The sequence below is a fragment of the Megalobrama amblycephala genome, linkage group LG1 (genome assembly GCF_018812025.1).
Source record: "Megalobrama amblycephala isolate DHTTF-2021 linkage group LG1, ASM1881202v1, whole genome shotgun sequence".
Lineage (NCBI taxonomy): Eukaryota > Metazoa > Chordata > Actinopteri > Cypriniformes > Xenocyprididae > Megalobrama > Megalobrama amblycephala.
In genome coordinates this window covers 42,385,819-42,408,402 of record NC_063044.1, presented here as the reverse complement: position 1 = coordinate 42,408,402, position 22,584 = coordinate 42,385,819, and the positions used below count along the sequence as shown (strand labels likewise).

Below are 22,584 nucleotides of genomic sequence, written 5' to 3'. Positions count from 1 at the left end.
TACAGTAATGTGTCTTACAATTTACCATAAATAAGTGTCTGTTATTACCCACACTTGTCCATAAGTACAACATAGTTACCATGTACATACCATTAGTAAGTACAGTAATGTGTCTGTTAGTTACCATATACTGACACTATAAGCAAGCACCTGTTATTACCCGACACTTGTCTATAGGTACAAAGTAGTTACCATGTATGTACCATGGGAAAATACAGCAGTGTTTCTTACTAGTATAGACATGTCAGGTAAGTACCTTGTGTTACCACTCTTTTACCTGTATGTACAACATAATTACTATATATGTACCAGGAAAGTACACATACTGTAAAATAAAGTGCTACCCTGAATTCTTCTGACTTCTGAGTTAGGCTTGACATGCTGTATATCAGACATTAACTGTCAGGGTTGGATGGGAAATTACTAAACCATGACAACTGATATCCAAAGAAAGGCCCGAAAAGTCATTTTGGCTCATTTTCTAATGACACTTCCCATTGCTTGTGCCTAAAAATAAGATGTGATATTACAAATCATCACCCCGTGCATTGTTCAGTCTAAACCCCCTGACTATTAGGCCTGCGTGTGCTGTGGTGTGAGGGTAAAATTGTTCGCTATTCGCACTGCAGAATAAATCACAGTGCTTTTATTAGCAGCTCTGCCACACTGGTTTCAAATAGACACAGTTTTATGAAGATTATTACTAGGAGATCATGTGGGGCTTCACAGCACAAAGAAAGAGCTGCCTGAAATTCAACACATTTAAACCAGAAAGCAGGTCCATCGGTTCACCAGCCATGTAATTAATCCAAAGTAAAAACAAACAGAAGAGAAATTTTTATGAGGCTGACTTACTATGATGCAAAATGTCTAATATTGTTGCTGGATATACTGGAATTGTCAGGCATGTGTGATGATTGCAGGTAAGGTCATTTAGCAGAGCCGAATAACAGAGATAATGGGTCTTCTCATCCCTTTATTGAGGTTTTTCTGGCTCATGAGGCTGTTAAAGGTCTGAAAATAATGTTGAAATCATGTGGCAGCAGCTTACCATCAACCTGTCACAGACAGACTGTTATACTCCCAAAGGGATCCTTGCAAAGAAAACTACTATTCATGTAAATAGCACTGACTGGAGTAATTACTCTGTCCCCTTGTGAAGGTCTAAGAGGTGGTCACAGGTCAGAACAGATACAAATGGTTATTTCTAAACACTATCCATAGAGATAATGAAGGGAACAATTTGAATATATCATTGAGTAGTATACTGCTGTGCATAGCAACACACCTTCTGCTGTTGTGTGCTGAGAAACAAACTGCTGTTTTGTTCCACAGCATGAAATGATTAAGCAGCACACAATGAAATAACAGGCAGGTATTCAAAAAAATTATTTAGTTTTATGTTAATATGTTAGTGTTTACAATAAATGATTTAATTAGTAATACATAACTTTGTTTAGACTGAGTGGAATTCAATAAAATGCAAATAAATGAGTATAAAACTTGCTGTATATGTGTGTTTGTGTGTGTGTACACTAAATAAAAATTGGCTTACATTTTATTTTGATGGTCCATTTTACTAAAGGGTTAGTTCACCCAAAAATGAAAATAATGTAATTAATTACTCACCCTCATGTCGTTCCACACCTGTAAGACATATTCAGAACACAAATTAAGATATTTTTGATGAAATCCAATGGTTCAGTGAGGCCTGCATTGACAGCAAGATAATTAACACTTTCAGATGCCCAGAAAGCTACTAAAGACATATTTAAAACAGTTCATGTGACTACAGTGGTTCAACCTTAATGTTATGAAGCGATGAGAATACTTTTGTGTGCCAAAAAACAAAATAAAGACTTTATTCAACAATATCTAGTGATGGGTGATTTCAAAACACTGTTTCATGAAGATTTGAAGCTTTAAGAATCTTTTGTTTTGAATCAGTGGTTCAGAGCGTGTATCAAACTGACAAAGTCACGAAACACTTACGATGTAACGAAGCCTCGTTTACTGAAATCACGTGACTTTGGCAGTTTGATACACGCTCCGAACCACTGATTTGAAAAAAAAAAAAGATTTGTGAAGCTTCATTGAGCAGTGTTTTGAAATCGCCCATCACTAGATATTGTTGAATAAAGTTGATTTTTTTTGTTTTTTTGGCGCACAAAAAGTATTCTTGTCACTTCATAACATTAAGGTTGAACCACTGTAGTCACATGAACTGTTTTGAATATATCTTTAGTAGCTTTCTGGGCATCTGAAAGTGTTAATTATCTTGCTGTCAATAAAGGCCTCACTGAACCATCGGATTTTATCAAAAATATCTTAATTTGTGTTCCGAAGATGAACAAATGTCTTACGGGTGTGGAACAACATGAGGGTGAGTAATTAATGACAAAATTTTTTTTTTTGGGGGGGTGAACTAACCCTTTAACTGCAAGTAACTTTACAACTTTATGTCGATTAACTCTCATTAGAGTATTAGTAGACTGTAAGGTTTGGGTTAGTAGACGGTAGTAGACAGTCCTATCGAGAGGACTGTCAATGTTTTTTAAGTCTTTTATCTTGCTCTGCACTTTTTCACCAAGTGCTTAGCAAAGTATTGTAACACGTAATCCCATTATATTTACTATATCTGTTATCTCTCAACACAGGGATTTCAATTCAGAGAGTACAGCACGGTGAAGATTACTACATATTGAAACAGGCAGTTCTAGAATGCTTTAATTCTAGTTATGTATCATGTATACAATTCATGAATAGAGAAAAGCAATGAAAAGAAGCTTCCAGAAAGGAAAGTCTTGGTAGATATGCGGATTCCCTAACGGAGATGGAGGGAAGACCACAGAGAGAACTAAACTTCAGCATCACACCCATTACCCCTCTAACTCAACCTGACACCATGTCCTTTAGGCCTGCTCACCTCCGCAGTGCTGACGAAGCGCTACAACGCCCAGTACTAGTTTGCTGAGCGGGTTGACATGAGAGGCCGTTTGTGAAGCGTGCCGGCAGCACAGCTCTGAACAGGCTGAGTGTGTTTGAGCAGCTGGCACTGTCATTCATCCTGACGCCTCTTGTGCTCATGGTGAGCCACAGCCAAATGACAAAGCTCCAAACCTTTGTATATCATGACTGTAGGAGAATGAGTCAATTAGAGCTGTTTGTCACGGGAGAGACGATCATTAAAAGCCACAGTGTGGCAGATTACCCTCGAGTACTGACTGCCTTCCATACCTGAGCTGTTCCTTTGCATATTCTTCATGAATATGTAAGCACTTTTTTTTGCTGTTGGGTACCTTACTTTGTCCTCAGTAGATGCACATCTCACATATAGAAAGAACATTACAACAGACAGTGGAAAGTGGTGGAAAACAGACCTGAGGCAAGGTGAACTTGATGAGGAGGAATCATCAGTTGCCCTGCTTTCAACATGAAAGTAAACAGTCAAAATAGACATTGTCAAAAAGAAAAAGAAAGGTGTTATTTTAAAATGTTCATTTTTCTTGTGTGTGTGTGTCATTAAGATGACAATTATTGATAATACAACAGAAAATATGTGGACTATTTCTTGGAGGTAACTCAGCTCAAGTTGATGAAATCTTATGAGCAAAAGACTGTACTTCCCTCTACTGGTGATTTTATGGCAATGTGTCTTAAAATACAAAACATTGCTTCCTCCTTGTCCATCAGCTTAGTCATCTGCTCCAGTGCTTATTTTTTCCTCACCACTGTAACACTGAGCCTAAACATTAAAGGGTTACTTCACCCAAAAATGAAAATTCTGTCATTAATTACTCACCCTCATCCACATGCATAAGACCTTCGTTCATTTTCAGAACACAAATTAAGATATTTTTTATAAAATCCGATGGCTCAGTGAGACCATGTTTGCCAGCAAGTTAATTTCCTTTTTGATTGTCCAGAAAGGTACTAAAACATATTTAAATCAGTTCATGTGACTACAGTGGTTCAACCTTAATATTATAAAGCGACGAGAATATTTTTTGTGCACCAAAAAACAAAATGATGACTTTTCAACAATATCTAGTGATGGCGATTTCAAAACACTGCTTCATGAAGCTTCGAAGCTTTACAAACCTTTGTTTCGAATCAGTTGTTCGGAGCGCATATCAAACTGCCAAAGTCACGTGCACTATTGAAATTTCGAAACACTTACGATGTATCGAAGCCTCGCTTACTGAAATGACGTGAATTTGGCACTCCGAACCACTTATTCGAAACAAAAGATTCGTAAAGCTTCAAAGTTTCATGAAGCAGTGTTTTGAAATCGCCCATCACTAGATATTGTTGAATAAAGCCGTTCTTTTGTTTTCTTTGGTGCACAAAAAGTCATCTTTTGTGATTTTGTGAGACAACCAGTCACAGTCTGGTTGAGCTTATCTCTGGGTTAACAAGTTCAATAACCCTATGCCAGACAAGAACCTGCATTTAAAAATTACAGTATGTGAATGAGATGCCTGTATTGATTTGTGTATGAGAGCAGAGAACTGCAGAGTTTGCCAAAGCAGTGTCCTATCTCTGTTTGACTTTACAGTAGTTACTACTTCCTAAAATTCTATGAATGCCACTGCATATTGACACACGTGATGTCTAGTTCTACAAAGAAATAAATACTAACATTCAACTGAAAACTTCCTTCTTTTTCAGTGTTATCATTGTTCTTTGCAACTTATGTTTTAGTCTAAAATCAGAAAACGGACAATATGACTTTCAGGCCTTGTTCCTTAGCTTGTTTAACCCTGATTAACTTTTTAGAGTTGGATGTCTTCCAACTGATAACCACAACTGGAGCAAGTACCATCTGCTAAATGTCACTGATGGCTCTGCAGATTTACATGAACTTTGGAACACTATTCAGAGAAAGTCAAAGGACTTTTGTCTAAAATGTGTGGGAGTATTAGACAGAAAATTCTGTGAAAATGCATTGACAATCAAATTAGAATACTAATTTTGTACAAAATGTGTCCAATGGAGTTACATTAATATTATCTAAACATTTCCACTATCACTTTTCTATAAGTATTTCTATAATACTTTTCTATAAATAGATATTTACATTGTGCCTGACAGTACATTTTTATCAAAGGAAAACAGTAACTATAACAAGTTTGGCTAGGATTCATTTAATATTCAACTGGTAAAAATGAAAACAGCAGCAAGAGCAGAAATGAAGAGGTTAATTCTGTGCAGAACATTGTGTGGCTTTTTTTCTAGGTGATATATAAGGGCAGAGGTGCTTCAGATCTGTCACACACATGCCACTCTTCTAGTGAACGCCTGCTGGACTGCTGTCACAATAAAACGGTAAAGCCAAAATGAGAAATTTCTCAAATCTAGCATTTTTAAAACGTATATATTTTTCCATTGATGTTCAATGAATGCTTAAGAAGAGTGATAGTGTAAATGCATTGCAGCTGAACTAATTTCCCAAATATGACAGATGTTGAAAAAGTATATAGATAGGCAGGTGCTTTGTTACCTTGCAAGAGTTTGATGTTGACATTTTGATATTGTCTCTTAGTTGGGATGAGCCCCTTTGTACTTCTATTGTTGTACACACTGGGGACATCAGTGGTGCTGGCAGACCCCAACAAAGTGCAATCCAGACCCTCAGAGGAGCCGAGGCTCTCGGTAGATCCAAAGCCCTCGGAGGAACCCACTGGCCAAAAAAGTGAGCCTTGCTCAAAGGGATGTACCTGTCTTCAAGATGACTACAGTTTAGAGCTCAACGTCTACTGCAGCACACGCAACTTCACCCAGGTTCCCTCCGACATCCCTCTGTCTACGCGCTCGCTATGGCTGGATGGAAACCTGTTTACGAACTTACCAGTGGCTGCTTTCGAAAAGCTATCCAATCTGGAGTTCCTAAACCTGCAGGGCAGCCTGTTGGTCTCCCTCGATGGCCATGTCTTTAGAGGTCTGAATTCCCTTGCTCACCTGCACCTTGAGAGGAACAATATTCGTTCATTACCTGGCACAGTCTTCCAGGGCACACCCAACCTTGCGTCCCTCAGTCTCAACAACAATCAACTGTCTCGAATAGATGACAAGTTGTTCGCTGGACTCAGCCACATGTGGTTGTTGAACCTAGGATGGAATTCACTGTCTGTCCTGCCTGAGACGGGGTTCCAGGACCTACATGGATTACGAGAGTTAGTTCTTGCTGGGAATCGTCTGGCGTATCTCCAACCGCAGCTATTTCAGGGTCTTACTGAGCTCAAAGAATTGGACCTAACTGGAAACTATCTAAAAGTTATCAAGGCAAATGTGTTTCTGAAACTACCAAAGCTGCAGAAGCTTTATCTGGCCCAAAACCAGATAGTGACTGTGGCGCCTAGGGCATTTGTGGGCATGAAATCTTTAAGATGGTTGGATCTCAGCAGAAATCGTCTATCTGCACTTCACGATGAAACGTTCCTTGGTCTACACAGCCTACATGTGCTTCGACTGTCAAATAACTCAATTAGTAGTCTAAGACCTGGGACTTTCCGTGATTTGCAGTATCTTGAGGAACTCTGCCTTTGTCACAACCAGATACGAGCCTTGGGAGTGAGAGTTTTTGAAGGGCTGGGTCATCTAGAAGTGCTGAACATGGAGAACAACCGGCTACAAGAGGCACGCATGGGCACATTTATGGGCCTGAATCACCTTGCTGTGATAAAACTGACTGGCAGTTGTTTTCATAGCCTACCGGATCAAGTTTTCAAGGGTTTGTCAAAGATCCACAGTATTCACCTTGATAGAGGCTGTTTGACAAAAGTCTCTGCCCAAAGTTTCACTGGTCTAACAGGTCTTCGTCGCCTTTTCCTGCAACACAACAACATTTCTACGGTGGACCGTCAGAGTTTTGTGGAACTACAAGGCCTGCAACAGCTTGATCTAAGGTTCAACCAGTTAACATCCATCACCTCCCACACATTTTATGGCCTGAAGAATCTTGATTACCTGCTACTGTCAGGCAACTTACTTCGCAATTTTCCTGCTGAGGCCTTACTGCCACTGCAACACCTGTCTTGGCTGGATGTCTCTGGAAACAAGTTGGAGTTCCTACTTAATGCGACTATATACATGCTGCCACGTTTGCGTTACTTGAACCTGAAAGACAATGTACTGGTCAACCTTCCAGCTTCTATACCTGATAGCTTGGATCAGCTCTGGCTCTCAGGTAACAATTGGAAATGTGACTGTAGTGCTAAACCCTTCCAAGATTTCATTCTACAAAAGCCACAAGTGGTTCCACTGCAGGTTGAAATGCTTGGGGAAGGTGAGGAGCCCCATACACTTGTCACAATATACAATAACATCACATGTGCCAGCCCACCCAGCGTTTCTGGACTTGACCTGCGGAACATCAGCAGTGAACATTTTCGGGACTGTTAAACCTAAAAATATTAATTCTACAACACCACAGATTACGTTTTCTATTCAGTCAGTATAATTCAAATCCATGTCAGAGCTTCCATTCATGACTTTTATTTAACTCAAGACATATCTTCTTTTGTGAAAAGATCTTAAAAAGATCCTGAATCCAAGTCATGTAAAAATAACAATGTCACTGGATATATATCAATTGTGTTGATATATTCAGGCAATTATCAGGCGGTAAAAAGTGACATGTATAAAAAAAGATATTTCAAAACTTGTTTTTTGTGTGTGTAAAACATTTTAATGATGGAAAAAGTGGTTTCACTCCATTACATGCCATAAAGAACATGTAGAAGATAAATTTCCTTAAAATATTTGAAAAATAACAACTGTACAATCAAAAGTAACATTACAGTATTGGTTAAAAAGTTGAGAATGTCTAGTTCTTCCTTCAAAATTAAACAAATTGTGTTTGTTTATGGTCTCTAAAAGGACATTGCGCAAAGGCCAATTCCAATAAACCAAATCCAAATATGGTGATATGTACACAATATTGATCCATGCACTAAGTCCAAAGGCCTGCTGTGCAGCACCTTCAGGTTTGAGAACGGTCAATTCCCTATTTGTCAACCACTTCTTCAGCAACATTCTAAAACCTAAAATCACATAAATAACAATTACAATAATTTAAAAATGAAATGTAACTTTTCTTAATACCCCTTGTAGTTTGCTAATAAAGCAGTTGGCGACTCAATTTACATATGGTGAAACTACCATGACAGGTCATGCATTTCTTCAACTATGGGACTTGTTGAAAATAAAAGTGTTTCACTAGATTCTGACTGGTTTATTGAATTTGTCCACCACCAACAACAGTGGACATGGATATATTACACAAAAATTGTACACATCTAGAAAATGGTACACAAAATTGTAGATTTTTTTTTTTGCTAATTACAAAATCTAAATCAGTATAAAGGTAATGTTTTATTATTATTATTATTTTAGAATGTTGCATTTTTGAAGAATTCTGTTATGATTTGTTTTTTTAACAAACACACTACAATCTTTCCACATTTCTACCAAAGCATATTATGTATCCTAAATACCCAAAATTCCCAAAATTAAATAGTATTTTCACACTTTTTGCACAATTTGACAAAATTACAGCTTAAAATGACAATATAAATAAGCTATTCTCTTCACAGTAACATTTATTTAGTTTTTGTCACACATCATGTCTCATATTTCAGCTCAATCTCTTCACTGATATGGTTTTCATAGTTTGAAACTGAAAATATGTGACCTTCATAAAAAAAAGATATTTGTTTGTTTTTAATAATAATAATAATCCCAAATTGTTAACACCTTGGAGATAAACTTATTATAAGAAGAAACGTGTTCGATCGAGGGAGCTGCTGAAAACTGTGATAGCGAACTCGATTAGCAAGTTTCGCGCCAAAACATCTACGTGAGCGGTGACTACAGAAGGGGCAAGGCCAGAAATTTTCAAGGAACTAAGCCTGAAAAAATCAGCATAAGAAATGCACATTTTCAAGTTCAGTTCAGTTTCAAAACAGCAAACAACAACCTATAAAAACTCCCTGTTGAAAAAGCCAGCATATGCTGGTAAAGTGTGTTTTGAAGCTGGGATGCTGGTTTATGCTGGTCAAGTGCTGGTCCTAAGCTGACCAGCATAGGACCAGCATGGACCAGCATAGGACCAGCACTTGACCACTTGACCTGGTTTTTTCAACAGGGCTGTAAAAATGTCACTTATTCAACCTAAAAACATCTGAAAACTTAGAGTAAAAAAAAAACAAAAAAAAAAAAACATGTTGCTATGACTTATGATCATATCATTTTTACATTGCATGACAAACAAAATAAAATGGCACTTCCTATTAATTATGTCATTTTATGAATTAATGTTTAGATTTTTTTTTTTTTTTTTTTTAACTATAATGAGAAAAATAGTTCTCGAATTGGTTCTCAAATGCTTGCATATTCTTCTGCAATATTAGTCTGAGACGACGGGACATCTGGTTAGAGACGGAGATGAACTCATCACTCATAAGTTAGTGTCTCTGTCAGTTCGCCCGGATTCACCAGGTGTCTTGCAACAGAACAATATGATTTTATATAACAATTGGGCTTTTTAACTGATTGATATTTGCTTCGCCATTTTCAAATCTTACAAGTTTTACGACATTGCGTCGTAAAGATAACATTGTGAACAGAAACTGACGAATATTTAACGTTTCTTTTCGACAAGCATATGATACGCACCTATAGGGAGAGGTGATGTATTTGTAAAAATAGCCTGGGCCACCCGTAGCCTCGCCAGCATTGATTAGATATGTATGTGTTCTCCAGCGCTTGCGGTCACCGTGGCAACTACAGTTTAGTTCGTTGGCGTCTGACTTCAGTCCGCATTCAGAGTCAACCGCAGCTGCTGTTTACAGTATTTTCGAAAAAACTACGCACCTACCAAATACAAGAAATGCAAAGGAATACGCATCTATACGATCTTATATCCAAGATACCATCCATTGACTCTGACCCGTCTTCCGTAAGTTCGTATTTCATATTTAGTCCTATATTACCAGTGTCAGTGTCAATGAGGAGGACCAAGTCAATGAGGTCCAGCTGAACTGTGTTATTAAATCTTAAAAGCTTTACAATAAAGGTAGACTAACTGAAATACAACATTTCACACTGCAGTCGGACAATGAAGAAGAGATATCTGTCCTTCAGCGACCACAAGTGATTCAGTTGCTGAAAGAGACCAGGATGAATCTGGAGTGTGTTTCACTGGAAGAGTCAGAAGTCAAGGTGTGTGTGTGTGTGTGTGTGTGTGTGAGAGAGAGAGAGTTTAGTTTATCTCTAATAACTTCTCAGATCACATTACATAAAACATCTGTGCAAATCTGTATATCACAGCTATTCACTTCCTGGACCGATGATGACCAAAAAGGTGACAAAACAGACGGATCACTGAATGCAAGTGTGGCACATAAAACCGAAAGCAATGTACCTTTGCAAGAAAAAGGAAACAAGACTGGATGGACAGAAACCCAGCTCTGCCCTGCTTTGACAGTAAGTTTGGCTGTATATAATCAGATTATTAGACCACCAAAGCTAAACAGAAGGTATGTGACAAATTATTATAAACAGCCTTTTGAAACCTGGATGGGATCTCGACCAAGTCCTTCAGACTCGAAAGCAACACAAACCTCTTGTCAAACCAATTCAGCCGTAACTCAAAGGTTGGATTGCAGACACTGTTTTATTCATTTAGAATGCATGTACATTTCAGATGGACATAAGAGAAAAACAACATGAACATTATTTAATGGAGCAGCTGGTTGCTTTTTGTGAGAAGAAAGTAAATGAGATGGACATAAAGACACACGTTTCATCTACAAAAACCCCTAATATACAAGAATCATCCCTCAGGTAGAGTCATATAATCTCTATTGCTACTATGACATTAAATTTACACTACCGTTCAAAACTTTGTGGTCACTAAGTTTGATTTTTGGAAATTAATAATTTGATTCAGATTTGATTGAAAGTGACAGAAATGTTACAAATGATTTCTATTTCGAATAAATACAGATCTTTTGAACTTTCTTTTCATCAAAGAATCCTAAGAAAATGTATCAGTTTCCACAAAAATATTAAGCAGTACAACTGTTTTCAACATTGATAATAATAATAAATGTTTCTTGAGCATCAAATCATCATATCAGAATGATTTCTGAAGGATCATGTGACACTGAAGACTGGAGTAATGATGCTGAAAATTCAGCTTTGACATCACAGGAATAAATTACATTTTAAAATATATTAACATAGAAAACAGTTATTTTAAATTGTAATAATATTTCATAATATTTTACACCATTTTCACTGTATTTTTGGTCAAATAAATAAAAGATTTCTTTCAAAAAACATTCAAAAATCTTACCGACCCTAAACATTTGAACAATAGTGTATATTCTCATGTTTACAGATTTCCACACGGCAGGTTTAATGTGTCTGTGACTTTTCCCAGATATGCTGGGAGACAGGTGAAGGACTTCAGTGAGACCTCAGCAAAATTACAACTCTATCAAGAGTCTCCCACCATATATATTGACTTGCGCAACAACACATTTCAAACAAAACAATCAGCCATTAGCCAGAGTAACAGTGTCATAAGTCCTGTAAACATGGAAAAGGAAATGAGCTCCACTAAGAGGACGACTAAAACAAATGCAAAAGCAAAGCGGCAGAAAAGGTAAGCGATCACATAAATGATAAATCATAATTAATTATATTTCAGGTAATGAATGGCTGATGTACAGTAAAATATATTCCCACTACATCTCATAAGCTCAGTCATAATGCATGTTTATTTTTCATTTATAGAGAATTTGCTAGGAAGATTTTATCACTCCAAAACACCAGACAGTCAAATCAAAGTGTGGTAGAGATATCTTGGAGCTGCAGAAATTCACAGGATTTTGCTGAGGCTAGGCAGAAAGACTCCTCAGGGAAAATCATAAAGGAAAAACAGCTTCATGATTTTGAAACTAGTTGCAGTGAACCTGGTATTCAGCAGGTCAATGTCTGCTGTTCTACTGCAAAATATGACCAACATAATCAGAATTCTTCTCACATTCCAGCTGCTCAAAACAAACAAAGGTACAAGGTATTCGTACATTTTCTTCACTCTCAGGAATATGCATAAACTAATGTAATAATAACTGTATGACCATGCACAGTCATAAAGTCAGATGGCAGAAGGATCTGAAGCTCTTGCAAACATTCAGACCTCAACGTTCTGCTAATAACAGCGAGGAAGCTGCTGAGAGGACTGATATTCTTTATGAACCTGTGAGTTATTGGCAGATTATCTATAAAATTGAATATAAAAAGGTTGTTTTCATATTTAGAGTACTCACATTAGCTGTACTCACTCCCCTTAGGAAGCATCCTACCTTCCCTCAGTGAACACCCTACCTGCGGATCTACAGATGAGGGAGTGTTTGCTGCTGACTGTGTCCTTGTCCAGTCCTGGGGTGGTGGCTGGAAGAATGCAGAGAAAAGCACAGACAGTGGATTCAGTCTTCATGAAATCACATCTTTACAATGCACTCATAGCTTGGTTCTTGTCTTTGGTATGTCTTATTATTTTTGGCAGTGAAAAAATATTTGACATGCTATGCTACATTTCATCTCTCTGTTACCTGTTCTGTGATAGACTGATCTCAAAAACAGCAATAGAAAAGGTAACAAGCTTGATGCCCCTTTCTGGGTGGCTGGGCTGCAGCAGTTTTATAAGGAGGATGGCTTGGCCTTGTACATCTGCGCCATGTCTCTCGAAGATGACTGTAGGAAATCCAGGGTGAGTTCTAAACATAATCTTCAGCATATTTTTTCTTATAAATAAAATATTTGGCTCATTTAACAATGCTTTCTGCAGATTTCCCACTTGCAAACACTTCAAAAGATTCCGTGTGGGCCAAATATTATTTTAAAAATAAGGTCTTTATTGACTATTATTCAAGTTTATAATGGAATCTGATATTTTTTCTCATAGATTGGGGAGGTGGAAAAGGACGAGAGCAAGTTTTATAGGCGAGTTTGCAAGTTTTTTGCTCAGACGTCATTGAAGACTGTTGCATTCTGGGTACCTCAGCTTAATCATTTGCTGGAGGAACAGGCTTATCCTACACATGTCCACATGCCCTCATCTTACCTGGACTGCTTCATCTCTGTCAACCCAAATATAGAGGTTTTATATAATTTATATATCCAATTTGTTTACAGTTATTGAGACATTATTCTATATACAAACCTGATTCCAAAAAAATTGGGACACTGTACAAATTGTGAATAAAAAAGGAATGCAATAATTTACAAATCTCATAAAGTTATATTTTATTCACAATAGAATATAGATAACATATCAAATGTTGAAAGTGAGACATTTTGAAATGTCATGCCAAATATTGGCTCATTTTGGATTTCATGAGAGCTACACATTCCAAAAAAGTTGGGACAGGTAGCAATGAGAGGCCGGAAAAGTACATATAAGGAACAGCCGGAGGACCAATTTGCAACTTATTAGGTCAATTGGCAACATGATTGGGTATAAAAAGAGCCTCTCAGAGTGGCAGTGTCTCTCAGAAGTCAAGATGGGCAGAGGATCACCAATTCCCCCAATGCTGCGGTGAAAAATAGTGGAACAATATCAGAAAGGAGTTTCTCAGAGAAAAATTGCAAAGAGTTTGAAGTTATCATCATCTACAGTGCATAATATCATCCAAAGATTCAGAGAATTTGGAACAATCTCTGTGCGTAAGGGTCAAGGCTGGAAAACCATACTGAATGCCCGTGATCTTTGGGCCCTTAAGGTGATGATACATGGGTCAACTTTTTGAGCAATGTTGCTGGGCAATGTTGCCGTCAACGGGCAACCTGATGAGACACAGGGCAACTAATTAGGGCAACGGACAGTTGGCAGCAACTAATCAGAGAGGAGCAAATCTATTGCCAACCCAATAAATACTTTATTATAAACACTTGTTAGGCACTTCATTTCAACTTTTCAAATATTTTCTTCATTTTAATTAAAAATAAATGCTTTTCCGATCTGATTTTTGATAGGAAAAGGGAGAAGAGCAAGTTCGGCAAAAGGCGGATTCGAACCCGCGTCGATCGCGTCAAAATCTACATTTATGTGCCATACCCCCTACAGCCTACGCTACTACAGATGTTAAATGGGCCCTGTCTTTTTAGTATTTAACTGAAAACATTCGATGGCTTAATTACAGTTTACATGCATGACATTGGACAGTTGTTGCTGTTTTAAGCATTATATGAGGTAAATTCCCTGTTTTGGGTTGACGCATTACAACTTACTAGCGTAAAAAGATATAAGTTCACACCCCTTTTCTCCGCTCCACTGCCGCTGAGAGGCCGCCATCTTGTTTGAATTTTTTTCTGAAATCTCCGAACCAATCACGTGATCGGCTGCTAACATTCTGATTGGAGGATCTCAAAAAATTGCCCACGACCGATCTAACGAATCTAGATATAAATTTGTTGCTCATTCTCAGTGGGAAAGTGCCCAAGCAACGTTGCTCGGCAACATTGCCTGGCAACATTGCTCAAAAAGTTGCCCCGTGTATCATCACCTTTAGACGGCACTGCATCACATACAGGAATGCTACTGTAATGGAAATCACAACATGGGCTCAGGAATACTTCCAGAAAACATTGTCGGTGAACACAATCCACCGTGCCATTCGCCGTTGCCGGCTAAAACTCTATAGGTCAAAAAAGAAGCCATATCTAAACATGATCCAGAAGCGCAGGCGTTTTCTCTGGGCCAAGGCTCATTTAAAATGGACTGTGACAAAGTGGAAAACTGTTCTGTGGTCAGACGAATCAAAATTTGAAGTTCTGGGACGGAAAACTGGGACACCATGTTATCTGGACTAAAGAGGACAAGGACAACCCAAGTTGTTATCAGTGCTCAGTTCAGAAGCCTGCATCTCTGATGGTATGGGGTTGCATGAGTGCGTGTGGCATGGGCAGCTTACACATCTGGAAAGGCACCATCAATGCTGAAAGGTATATCCAAGTTCTAGAACAACATATGCTCCCATCCAGACGTTGTCTCTTTCAGGGAAGACCTTGCATTTTCCAACATGACAATGCCAGACCACATACTGCATCAATTACAACATCATGGCTGCGTAGAAGAAGGATCCGGGTACTGAAATGGCCAGCCTGCAGTCCAGATCTTTCACCCATAGAAAACATTTGGCGCATCATAAAGAGGAAGATGCGACAAAGAAGACCTAAGACAGTTGAGCAACTAGAAGCCTGTATTAGACAAGAATGGGACAAAATTCCTATTTCTAAACTTGAGCAACTTGTCTCCTCAGTCCCCAGACGTTTGCAGACTGTTATAAAAAGAAGAGGGGATGCCACACAGTGGTAAACATGGCCTTGTCCCAACTTTTTTGAGATGAGTTGATGCCATGAAATTTAAAATCATCTTATTTCTCCCTTAAAAAGATACATTTTGAAACTTCCACATCATTGCATTCTGTTTTTATTCACAATTTGTACAGTGTCCCAACTTTTTTGGAATCGGGATTGTAATTCCTTAATGCACTTTGTTTCAGGCTGTTGAAAAGGCCTTTAGTGCGATCCCAGGATTCTACTGGCAAACTCTGGAAACCGAAGACCAAAAATGTCAAAGGGCAGAAGCCATAAATTCTCAAGAGTGTCATACTGAGGTGAGTGAGTCTTTTGAAAATGCCATTTTACCTTTCAGTTAACATATATAGCTTTGTATTGCATGGATATTTTTTTTTTTTTTTTTTTGCTTTCAGACAGCACTTGTTCTGATAGGCAGGGCACTGTTTCTTAACCCACTGGCAATGCATCACACACTTGAGCTTATGTGCAGATCAAGTCTAGATATATGTGGTATCCGTTTCCTCTACCCACTCCAAGAGCTACTGACAAACTTTGCAGGTACATATCATCTCCCACCATAATTACACAACATGTACAAATCGCATGGGTTAATGCATATCCTGTCTTCTAGTCTGCAAGTCAGTTATGCATAGTGAGGGAGAGCCAGTGCTCACTGTGGCTTTCCGTGGTCCTCACGCTAACTCAGTGTGGCAGGAGATCACAGGGCCATCAGACCCCCAGCTGGCAAGGCGGACAGATCCAGCATCCATCAACGCCCTGTACCATCACAGTCAAGACCAGATCCTGCTCTACTCACCCCGCCTTGCCAGTCTTGTACATCTGGGGCTCTGCTTGTGGTTTGGTGGTAGAATAGCAAAAAACACCCTGTCAATGTTAGTATCATAGAATGTTAGTATCTTAAAGGAACACTCCACTTTTTTTGAAAATAGGCTCATTTTCCAACTCACCTAGAGTTAAACAGTTGAGTTTTACCAATTTTCGAATCCATTCAGTCGATCTCCGGGTCTGGCGGTACCACTTTTAGCATAGCTTAGCATAGTTCATTGAATCTGATTAGACCGTTAGCATCACACTCAAAAAAATGACCAAAGAGTTTCGATATTTTTCCTATTGAAAACTTGAGTCTTTTGTAGTGACATCGTGTACTAAGACCGATGGAAAATAAAAAGTTACAATTTTCTAGGCCGATATGGCTAGGAACTATGCTGCCGTACCACGAGTGCAGCAGGCACAATGATATTATGCACCGCCTCTCACAAATGTCTCCATGGTTGCAAGGCACGCTCCCTGTGCAAACGGGGTCACAGACGCTGCATGATATTATTGCGCCTGCTGCACCCATGGTATGGCAGCAAAGTTCCTTGATTATTTCGCTGGAATGAGAGTATAGCTCCTAGCCATATCGGCCTAGAAAATCGCAACTTTTCATTTTCCGCCGGTCTTAGTACACGTTGTAACTACAGAAGAGTCAAGTTTTAAATAGGAAAAATATCGAAACTCTTTGATCATTTTTGAGCGAGATGCTAACGGTCTAATCAGATTCAATGAACTTTGCTAAGCTATGATAAAAGTGGTACTGCCAGACCCGGAGATCAGCTGAATGGATTCAAAAACGGTAAAACTCAACTGATTAACTCCAGGGGAGTTGGAAAATGAGCCTATTTTCAAAAAAGGTGGAGTGTTCCTTTAATACTTCTTTTATCATTTATTGTCATCCCAAACTCGAATAATTGCCTTCCTTATGCGAAACACAAAGATATTTCAAGAACCTGTCATCAGCTGCTTTTGTCTATATTATGAAAGTCGATGGGAGCAAAACCTTCAACTCCAAAGACGACATGAAAGTAGCATCAAATTAATCCATACAATTTGGCTGATATGTTTTAAGTCTTTTGAAGCAACGTGATCACTTAGTATGATGAACAGGCTGAAATTTAAGCCTTTATATTCACTCTCAAATCAAAACTTTAATCAAAGGATTACATTTAATATGGCGGTTCAAACCTAAAACATGATATGTGGTGAATATGAGGCATTAATTGATATTTGATGCAGACTATATGTGTGTGTGGGTTGATTTTGATTTAAATTGAGTCATATATTTACATCTACATTTCATCATATAACATGAGCATCTCGCTTCAGAAGTTCAAGTTGTATCATTTCACTCTATGCTTTTAGGAGCTTGACAGTTTTGGGTTCTTTTGACTTGCATAATATAAACAAAAACAGATAAAAAAGATTCTTCAAAATCTTCATTCTATCTTCTTGTGTTTCATAGAAGAAAGAAAATCATACAAGTTTGGAATGATATGAGTAAATGATGAGTCAATTTTCATGTTGGTGCAAACTGTTCCTTTGAACTACCTGCTGACTCTGGTTATCATTCTTATCAGGGTTCAGGACTCAGAGGAGGGTGACAGAGGAAAAAGATCCCAAATCCTGACATCTTCTCCAGCAACTTTATGTGCCACTGTGAAAGGTGACTAGAAAATAAAAACTGTGTCATTTCTAACATCTAATAAGTCAAACTTTCTACCCCTTTTCCCCCATACAGCGGATATATTTCTCATTGTGTCTCCTGTGGTTGGACCATGCTGTTATAGCTATATACTATCTGCATGTGCAAAGACAGGCTTCAGTCTGTTGGGACTTCAAAGGGCACAGATCTCCATGAAACAAGCTCATTCTCTGGGTCTCACCACCAAGCAGGTGAATAAACCCAACCGTGAGCCTGTACTAGTACAGAGATATATTGAAACTGAGAGTGGGACACTACCATGACATTGATGCTGATTGCATTTGTCTGTCTCCGTTAGGTTACAGCGTTCTGTCATGCTCCCACAGTGTTGCTGGATGGAGAACAGGTTGAGCTGTCCTCTCATTGTCTTGTGCTGCTCATGAGGAGAGAAAGTGCAGTTAGACACTGTTCCAGACTGCCGATAGGTAAAGCATCAGGATAGCACATATCGTGCCAGCCACTTACTGTACGTAAAGCTGTACAAAAATGCTCCAAGAATTAAATGTCCCGTTTCTTTTCCTGATGAAGGTTTGATGAATGAGCTTGCTGCACAAGGCCTTATTGGATCAATCTGTGCAAGATTCACAGATGTTGTTGGTCCACACGTCTGCTTTCACACTGTACCCTACTCTAAACCCCACCACAAAGTTCTGGGTACAGACATTACATTGCGTTTTCATAATTTACCCAATTACCACCCAAGTGTATTTTGACATTTATATGATGTTCTACAGGTGGGCTCATGTGGACAGTGCCAGAGTGTAGCCACATGGTCCTGTCCAAACACATGTATCCCTCTTGGCCAGATGTAGAGCAGGTGGTGGTTCTCACATTGACTGGTCAAAACATCATGAAGAATGAAATGGGCTTTCTTCATAAAGTTCTCAGGGGAGATGAAGCAGGTACATAAACTCTACCTAAAACAGAGGTTTCAATCCTTCTCATGGAGGGCCACCTTCCAGCAGAGTTTAGCTCCAATCCTAATTAAACACATCTGGACCAGCTAATCAAGATCTTCAGTATCACTAGAAACATCTAGGTAGATGTGTTCGAGCCAAACTATGCAGGAAAGTGGACCTCCAGGAGGAGGACTGGACATCCCTGACCTAACACTATACTTTCACAAAAGTACCTGTGTACTTGCTTGAGTAAATCACTAAGTTTCAGCATCTGGCTACCAAATCTACTTTTTCCTTGTACAAGCTGGATTTGAGTTGCTGGCATTGAAGTGGGAGCCCAAGCTGTCTCAGCGACAGGCACAAGAGTTGAGTCCTTTTGAGATTGGGGACAGAGAGTGGCAGAGCAGTGTGCAGAGCTTGACATCCACCCCTGCCCTGGTCTTGGCTCTGAGGAGGGTGAGGGCATTCATCACCCTACGTAGACTTTTACCACAAAATTACCCAGGAAACCTGCATATATTGATGTCCCCCACTCCTGAGACAGCTTTCAGACAGACCTGCCTCTTCTTCTCGGAGGCAGAATTGGTCCCTGGTGAGGATTCAACTACAGTAATACCAGTCTGGTAGGGATGATCTTTTTAGTTTTGCTCCAAACGCAGTTAACTTAAGCATCTTCATCTTCAGATCACAGCAGTCGTCCATCATTGAAATTCCTACCACTTCATCACATTGACACTCCTGGTATGTACAGTACCAAGCCAATATATATTTTACCCTCCCATGTGCTCTGGGAACTGACTTGTCAATCTCTGACAACCCTCAGGTCTCAGAAGTCAGTCGCTTTACAGTTACATGACAGTGGGTAAGTGATGTCTTCTCAGAACATGTCCTTTTTAAAGCTGTCTTTCATGGCTTTTTCTCTCAGCTTCCTCCCTCTGTACTCTACAGGCCCAGAGCCACTTTTGACTCTAGCTCTGTTCAAGCCTGGAGCCTGGAGACACTGCTTTGGTAAAATTCTCACCATAATCAAACAGAATGGATATACTCTAGTGGGCTTACGTGTGCTTCTGCTGGACTCAAACATGGCAAATGCACTGATGCATCCACTGGAGCAACAGGTCAATCTGTTCTCTTCTTCCTAAATATCCTAAAAAGAGTAAATAATTACATTTATTCTAGACCGCTGTGAAAAAGAAGTACACATTAGCATACTTTTAAAAAGAGTACTTGTGGAAAAAAAAAAAACACTTAAAAAAATATAAATAACGAATTCCTTTTAAAGAATATTAAGTGCAAACTGATTGTAATGTTTTCAGACATTTAAAGGTGCAGTAAGCGATTTCTGAGAATCATTGAACAGTGTTGATATTTGAAACCAACCCAAACAAACACACCCCTCCCTTCATGGTCCCTAAAATGCCTGAACATTCAATGCAAGCCTGGAAGTCTCTTATCATAGCTGAAAAAAATATATCGAAGGTGATTAATGAATGACAAGGAAGAACAAAAAAATTAACATACAGTACACAAGTATATACAAGCAAGAGTTTGTTATCAGTCTCCAGCAGCACTTCCACTTCCACTTCCTTCCAGCAGCAGCGCTGGAAGGCTTTTCTAATATTAACTCAAGTCTTAATGGGTTAGTTCACCCAAAATTACATTTCTGTCATTAATTACTCATCCTCATGTCGTTCCAAACCTGCAGAACTTCGTTCATCTTTGGAACACAAATTAAGATCTTTTTTGATGAAATCTGAGTGTTTTTTATCTCCTATAGAAAGCAAAGAAATTACCACATACAAGGTCCAGAAATGTAGTAAAGACATCGTTAAAATAGTCAACGTGACTACAGTGGTTCAACTTTGATGTTATGAAGCAAAAAAAAGATGTTATGCACACAAAAACAAAACAAAAATAACTTTATTCAACAATTTCTTCTCTACCCTGTCATTCTCCTACGCAGTTTATGTTGAAGAGACATTGCAGAGCTTCCAGGTTCTACGTCAGAACGCCGGCTCAGTTTTGGCCGATCCACTTTCAACAGCATTTCTCAGAAATTGCTTACTACACCTTTAATCACATATTAATTGCATAATTACTTTTTTTAAAAGCATGACAAAACATGATTTAAAATGTACTTTAAAGTAAAACTTTTTAATATGAAATTATTACAGTGCTAAGAAACCGTCATGAAAGTGTCCTCTCTTTTAGAACTCTTCAGTGACCTTTTCATTACTAATATATTATCTGCAAGTACAGTATTTTAAAAATATAATTTTAAGATTTGAAATACACCCCAAGAGCACAATTCTATGCATTTCTTTTTTACAAGGGGATATTATCCAGAGAACATTTACTAATGCTATAGTTCAGCTTGAATGTGTATAAGAAACAATTTTTCATGTTTATTTGATGTCCAGGAACCCACTGAGGAGATGGAGTTGAAGTACTTGAGATCTGGACCCTCGCTGGCTTTGGGTTTACTGAGAGTGAATGCAGTAATGAGGCTGTTGGAGCTGATGGGTCCTGAGGACCCTGTTGAAGCACGTACTATAGATCAGACACTATGGAGGGCCCAGTATGGCTCTGACAGGCTGCGTAATGGCATCTATGGTCAGCACTCTGACAAAAATAATCAACCGTTAAAGTCTGGTCAAAGCTCACAAACATTATTTGTAAATTTTTGTACAGGATCTCCATCTTATCGAAAGGCTGTAGAAGACATAAAACTGGTATTTCCAGAGGGTGTGTGCTGCACTGAAACTTCAGTTATAAGACACGAGAAGGTACTGTAACCGGTTTTTCCTTCCCACAAGTATATTGGTGCTATAGTTAAAAATCTCTTCTGTCTTATTTCAGATATCCTGTTTGCATTCAGATCCTGACGCTAGTATGGACCGTGAACAGTTGAAAACCCTCAGAACCGCTGTCAAGAACAAATTTTCATCAGGATTCGGCCAAGGCAAGGCGTTCGTCCTCACCCCTCTAACAACACATCAGAAAACTGAGTCAATAACACAAACATAAACCAAAACCTGTTGATGTTTTACTAGCTGCGATCGACCTTTGTAATGAGGATGGGAACCGTTGTTGTTTATTTGTGTTTTGGTGCCAGTAGGGCCTTTGGCCTGCAGTGCTCTTTGTCAGACCACCTGCCTGCTGATACCTTCCAACCTCCTGCAGCAGAGTCAGCCTCCTCTGTACTCGGACCTACTGCAGTGGCTGCTTAGGACAGGCTGCCATCTGGTGGCTGGAAAACTCTGCACACCAAATGAAAAACAAAGGCAGCACATATCTGAGTTACTGAGGTCCTCTGCTGGTGGAGCACTTCTACTTGAAGGTCCCTGCCTTATCATTGCTTTGCAAGCAGACAATGCCGTCACATGCTTTGATATCATTCTTGAGAGGTACAAGCAAAGCTGAAAAACAAATTGTAAAAGGTTACAACAGACTGTAATACAAGTAATACGTAATTCAACACAATTGTGCATTTTCCTTCTGCTGTAGAGTTTGTAGGGAGAGACCAGACTTTAAGAGAGTTACCATGAAACTTCTTTACCCAAACTCTAAAAGTGGGGTGAGTACAGTAACACCTTACACTCATAAACAAAGGTTCCAAAATGTTTTTTGCAACAATTCCCCAAAGTACATTTCAATAGGGTCTTTTGCACCGGAGGTTTTCATAGTTCCTATGATTATTGGCGTGTTTGCACTGCAGGAACTGGGAAAGATTTAAGTAATAGGAACACCTTTAAGGGCTACTAAATT

General features: G+C 38.9%; 2 protein-coding genes across 6 annotated transcripts in view; both read left to right on the top strand.

Annotated features, from left to right (window-relative positions):
- The first annotated feature begins 5,220 nt into the window (after positions 1 to 5,220).
- igfals (insulin-like growth factor binding protein, acid labile subunit) lies at positions 5,221 to 8,225 on the top strand. Its single transcript, XM_048193733.1, has 2 exons — positions 5,221 to 5,328; positions 5,546 to 8,225. Exon 2 carries the CDS (start codon positions 5,551 to 5,553, stop codon positions 7,402 to 7,404), a length of 1,854 nt encoding a protein of 617 aa, XP_048049690.1. The 5' UTR covers positions 5,221 to 5,328; positions 5,546 to 5,550; the 3' UTR covers positions 7,405 to 8,225.
- A 1,200-nt stretch (positions 8,226 to 9,425) lies between these two features.
- Positions 9,426 to 22,584, top strand: part of LOC125270275 (dynein axonemal assembly factor 8) — a 27,604-nt gene continuing 14,445 nt past the window's right edge. For 3 of the 5 annotated variants that reach the window (XM_048193690.1, XM_048193679.1, XM_048193671.1), the window contains exons 1-27: positions 9,426 to 9,961; positions 10,114 to 10,224; positions 10,333 to 10,488; positions 10,709 to 10,848; positions 11,450 to 11,674; positions 11,806 to 12,081; positions 12,162 to 12,273; positions 12,366 to 12,557; positions 12,641 to 12,784; positions 12,980 to 13,174; positions 15,579 to 15,692; positions 15,789 to 15,933; positions 16,007 to 16,268; positions 17,793 to 17,878; positions 17,954 to 18,108; positions 18,216 to 18,342; positions 18,446 to 18,571; positions 18,652 to 18,819; positions 19,121 to 19,408; positions 19,501 to 19,557; positions 19,640 to 19,678; positions 19,765 to 19,934; positions 21,237 to 21,429; positions 21,508 to 21,602; positions 21,676 to 21,778; positions 21,932 to 22,223; positions 22,324 to 22,393. In XM_048193690.1, the coding sequence (XP_048049647.1) occupies positions 9,749 to 9,961; positions 10,114 to 10,224; positions 10,333 to 10,488; positions 10,709 to 10,848; positions 11,450 to 11,674; positions 11,806 to 12,081; positions 12,162 to 12,273; positions 12,366 to 12,557; positions 12,641 to 12,784; positions 12,980 to 13,174; positions 15,579 to 15,692; positions 15,789 to 15,933; positions 16,007 to 16,268; positions 17,793 to 17,878; positions 17,954 to 18,108; positions 18,216 to 18,342; positions 18,446 to 18,571; positions 18,652 to 18,819; positions 19,121 to 19,408; positions 19,501 to 19,557; positions 19,640 to 19,678; positions 19,765 to 19,934; positions 21,237 to 21,429; positions 21,508 to 21,602; positions 21,676 to 21,778; positions 21,932 to 22,223; positions 22,324 to 22,393 (4,254 nt within the window). In that variant the 5' untranslated portion in view covers positions 9,426 to 9,748. Of the gene's footprint in view, positions 9,962 to 10,113; positions 10,225 to 10,332; positions 10,489 to 10,708; positions 10,849 to 11,449; positions 11,675 to 11,805; positions 12,082 to 12,161; positions 12,274 to 12,365; positions 12,558 to 12,640; positions 12,785 to 12,979; positions 13,175 to 15,578; positions 15,693 to 15,788; positions 15,934 to 16,006; positions 16,269 to 17,792; positions 17,879 to 17,953; positions 18,109 to 18,215; positions 18,343 to 18,445; positions 18,572 to 18,651; positions 18,820 to 19,120; positions 19,409 to 19,500; positions 19,679 to 19,764; positions 19,935 to 21,236; positions 21,430 to 21,507; positions 21,603 to 21,675; positions 21,779 to 21,931; positions 22,224 to 22,323; positions 22,394 to 22,584 lie in introns of those variants that run through there. The other 2 variants (XM_048193699.1, XM_048193707.1) reach the window with 2 other exon arrangements.

What these genes read in the sequence shown, in the direction of transcription:
- igfals (XM_048193733.1), top strand. Translation starts at nt 5,551, where the DNA reads ATGAGCCCCTTTGTACTTCTATTGTTGTACACACTGGGGACATCAGTG.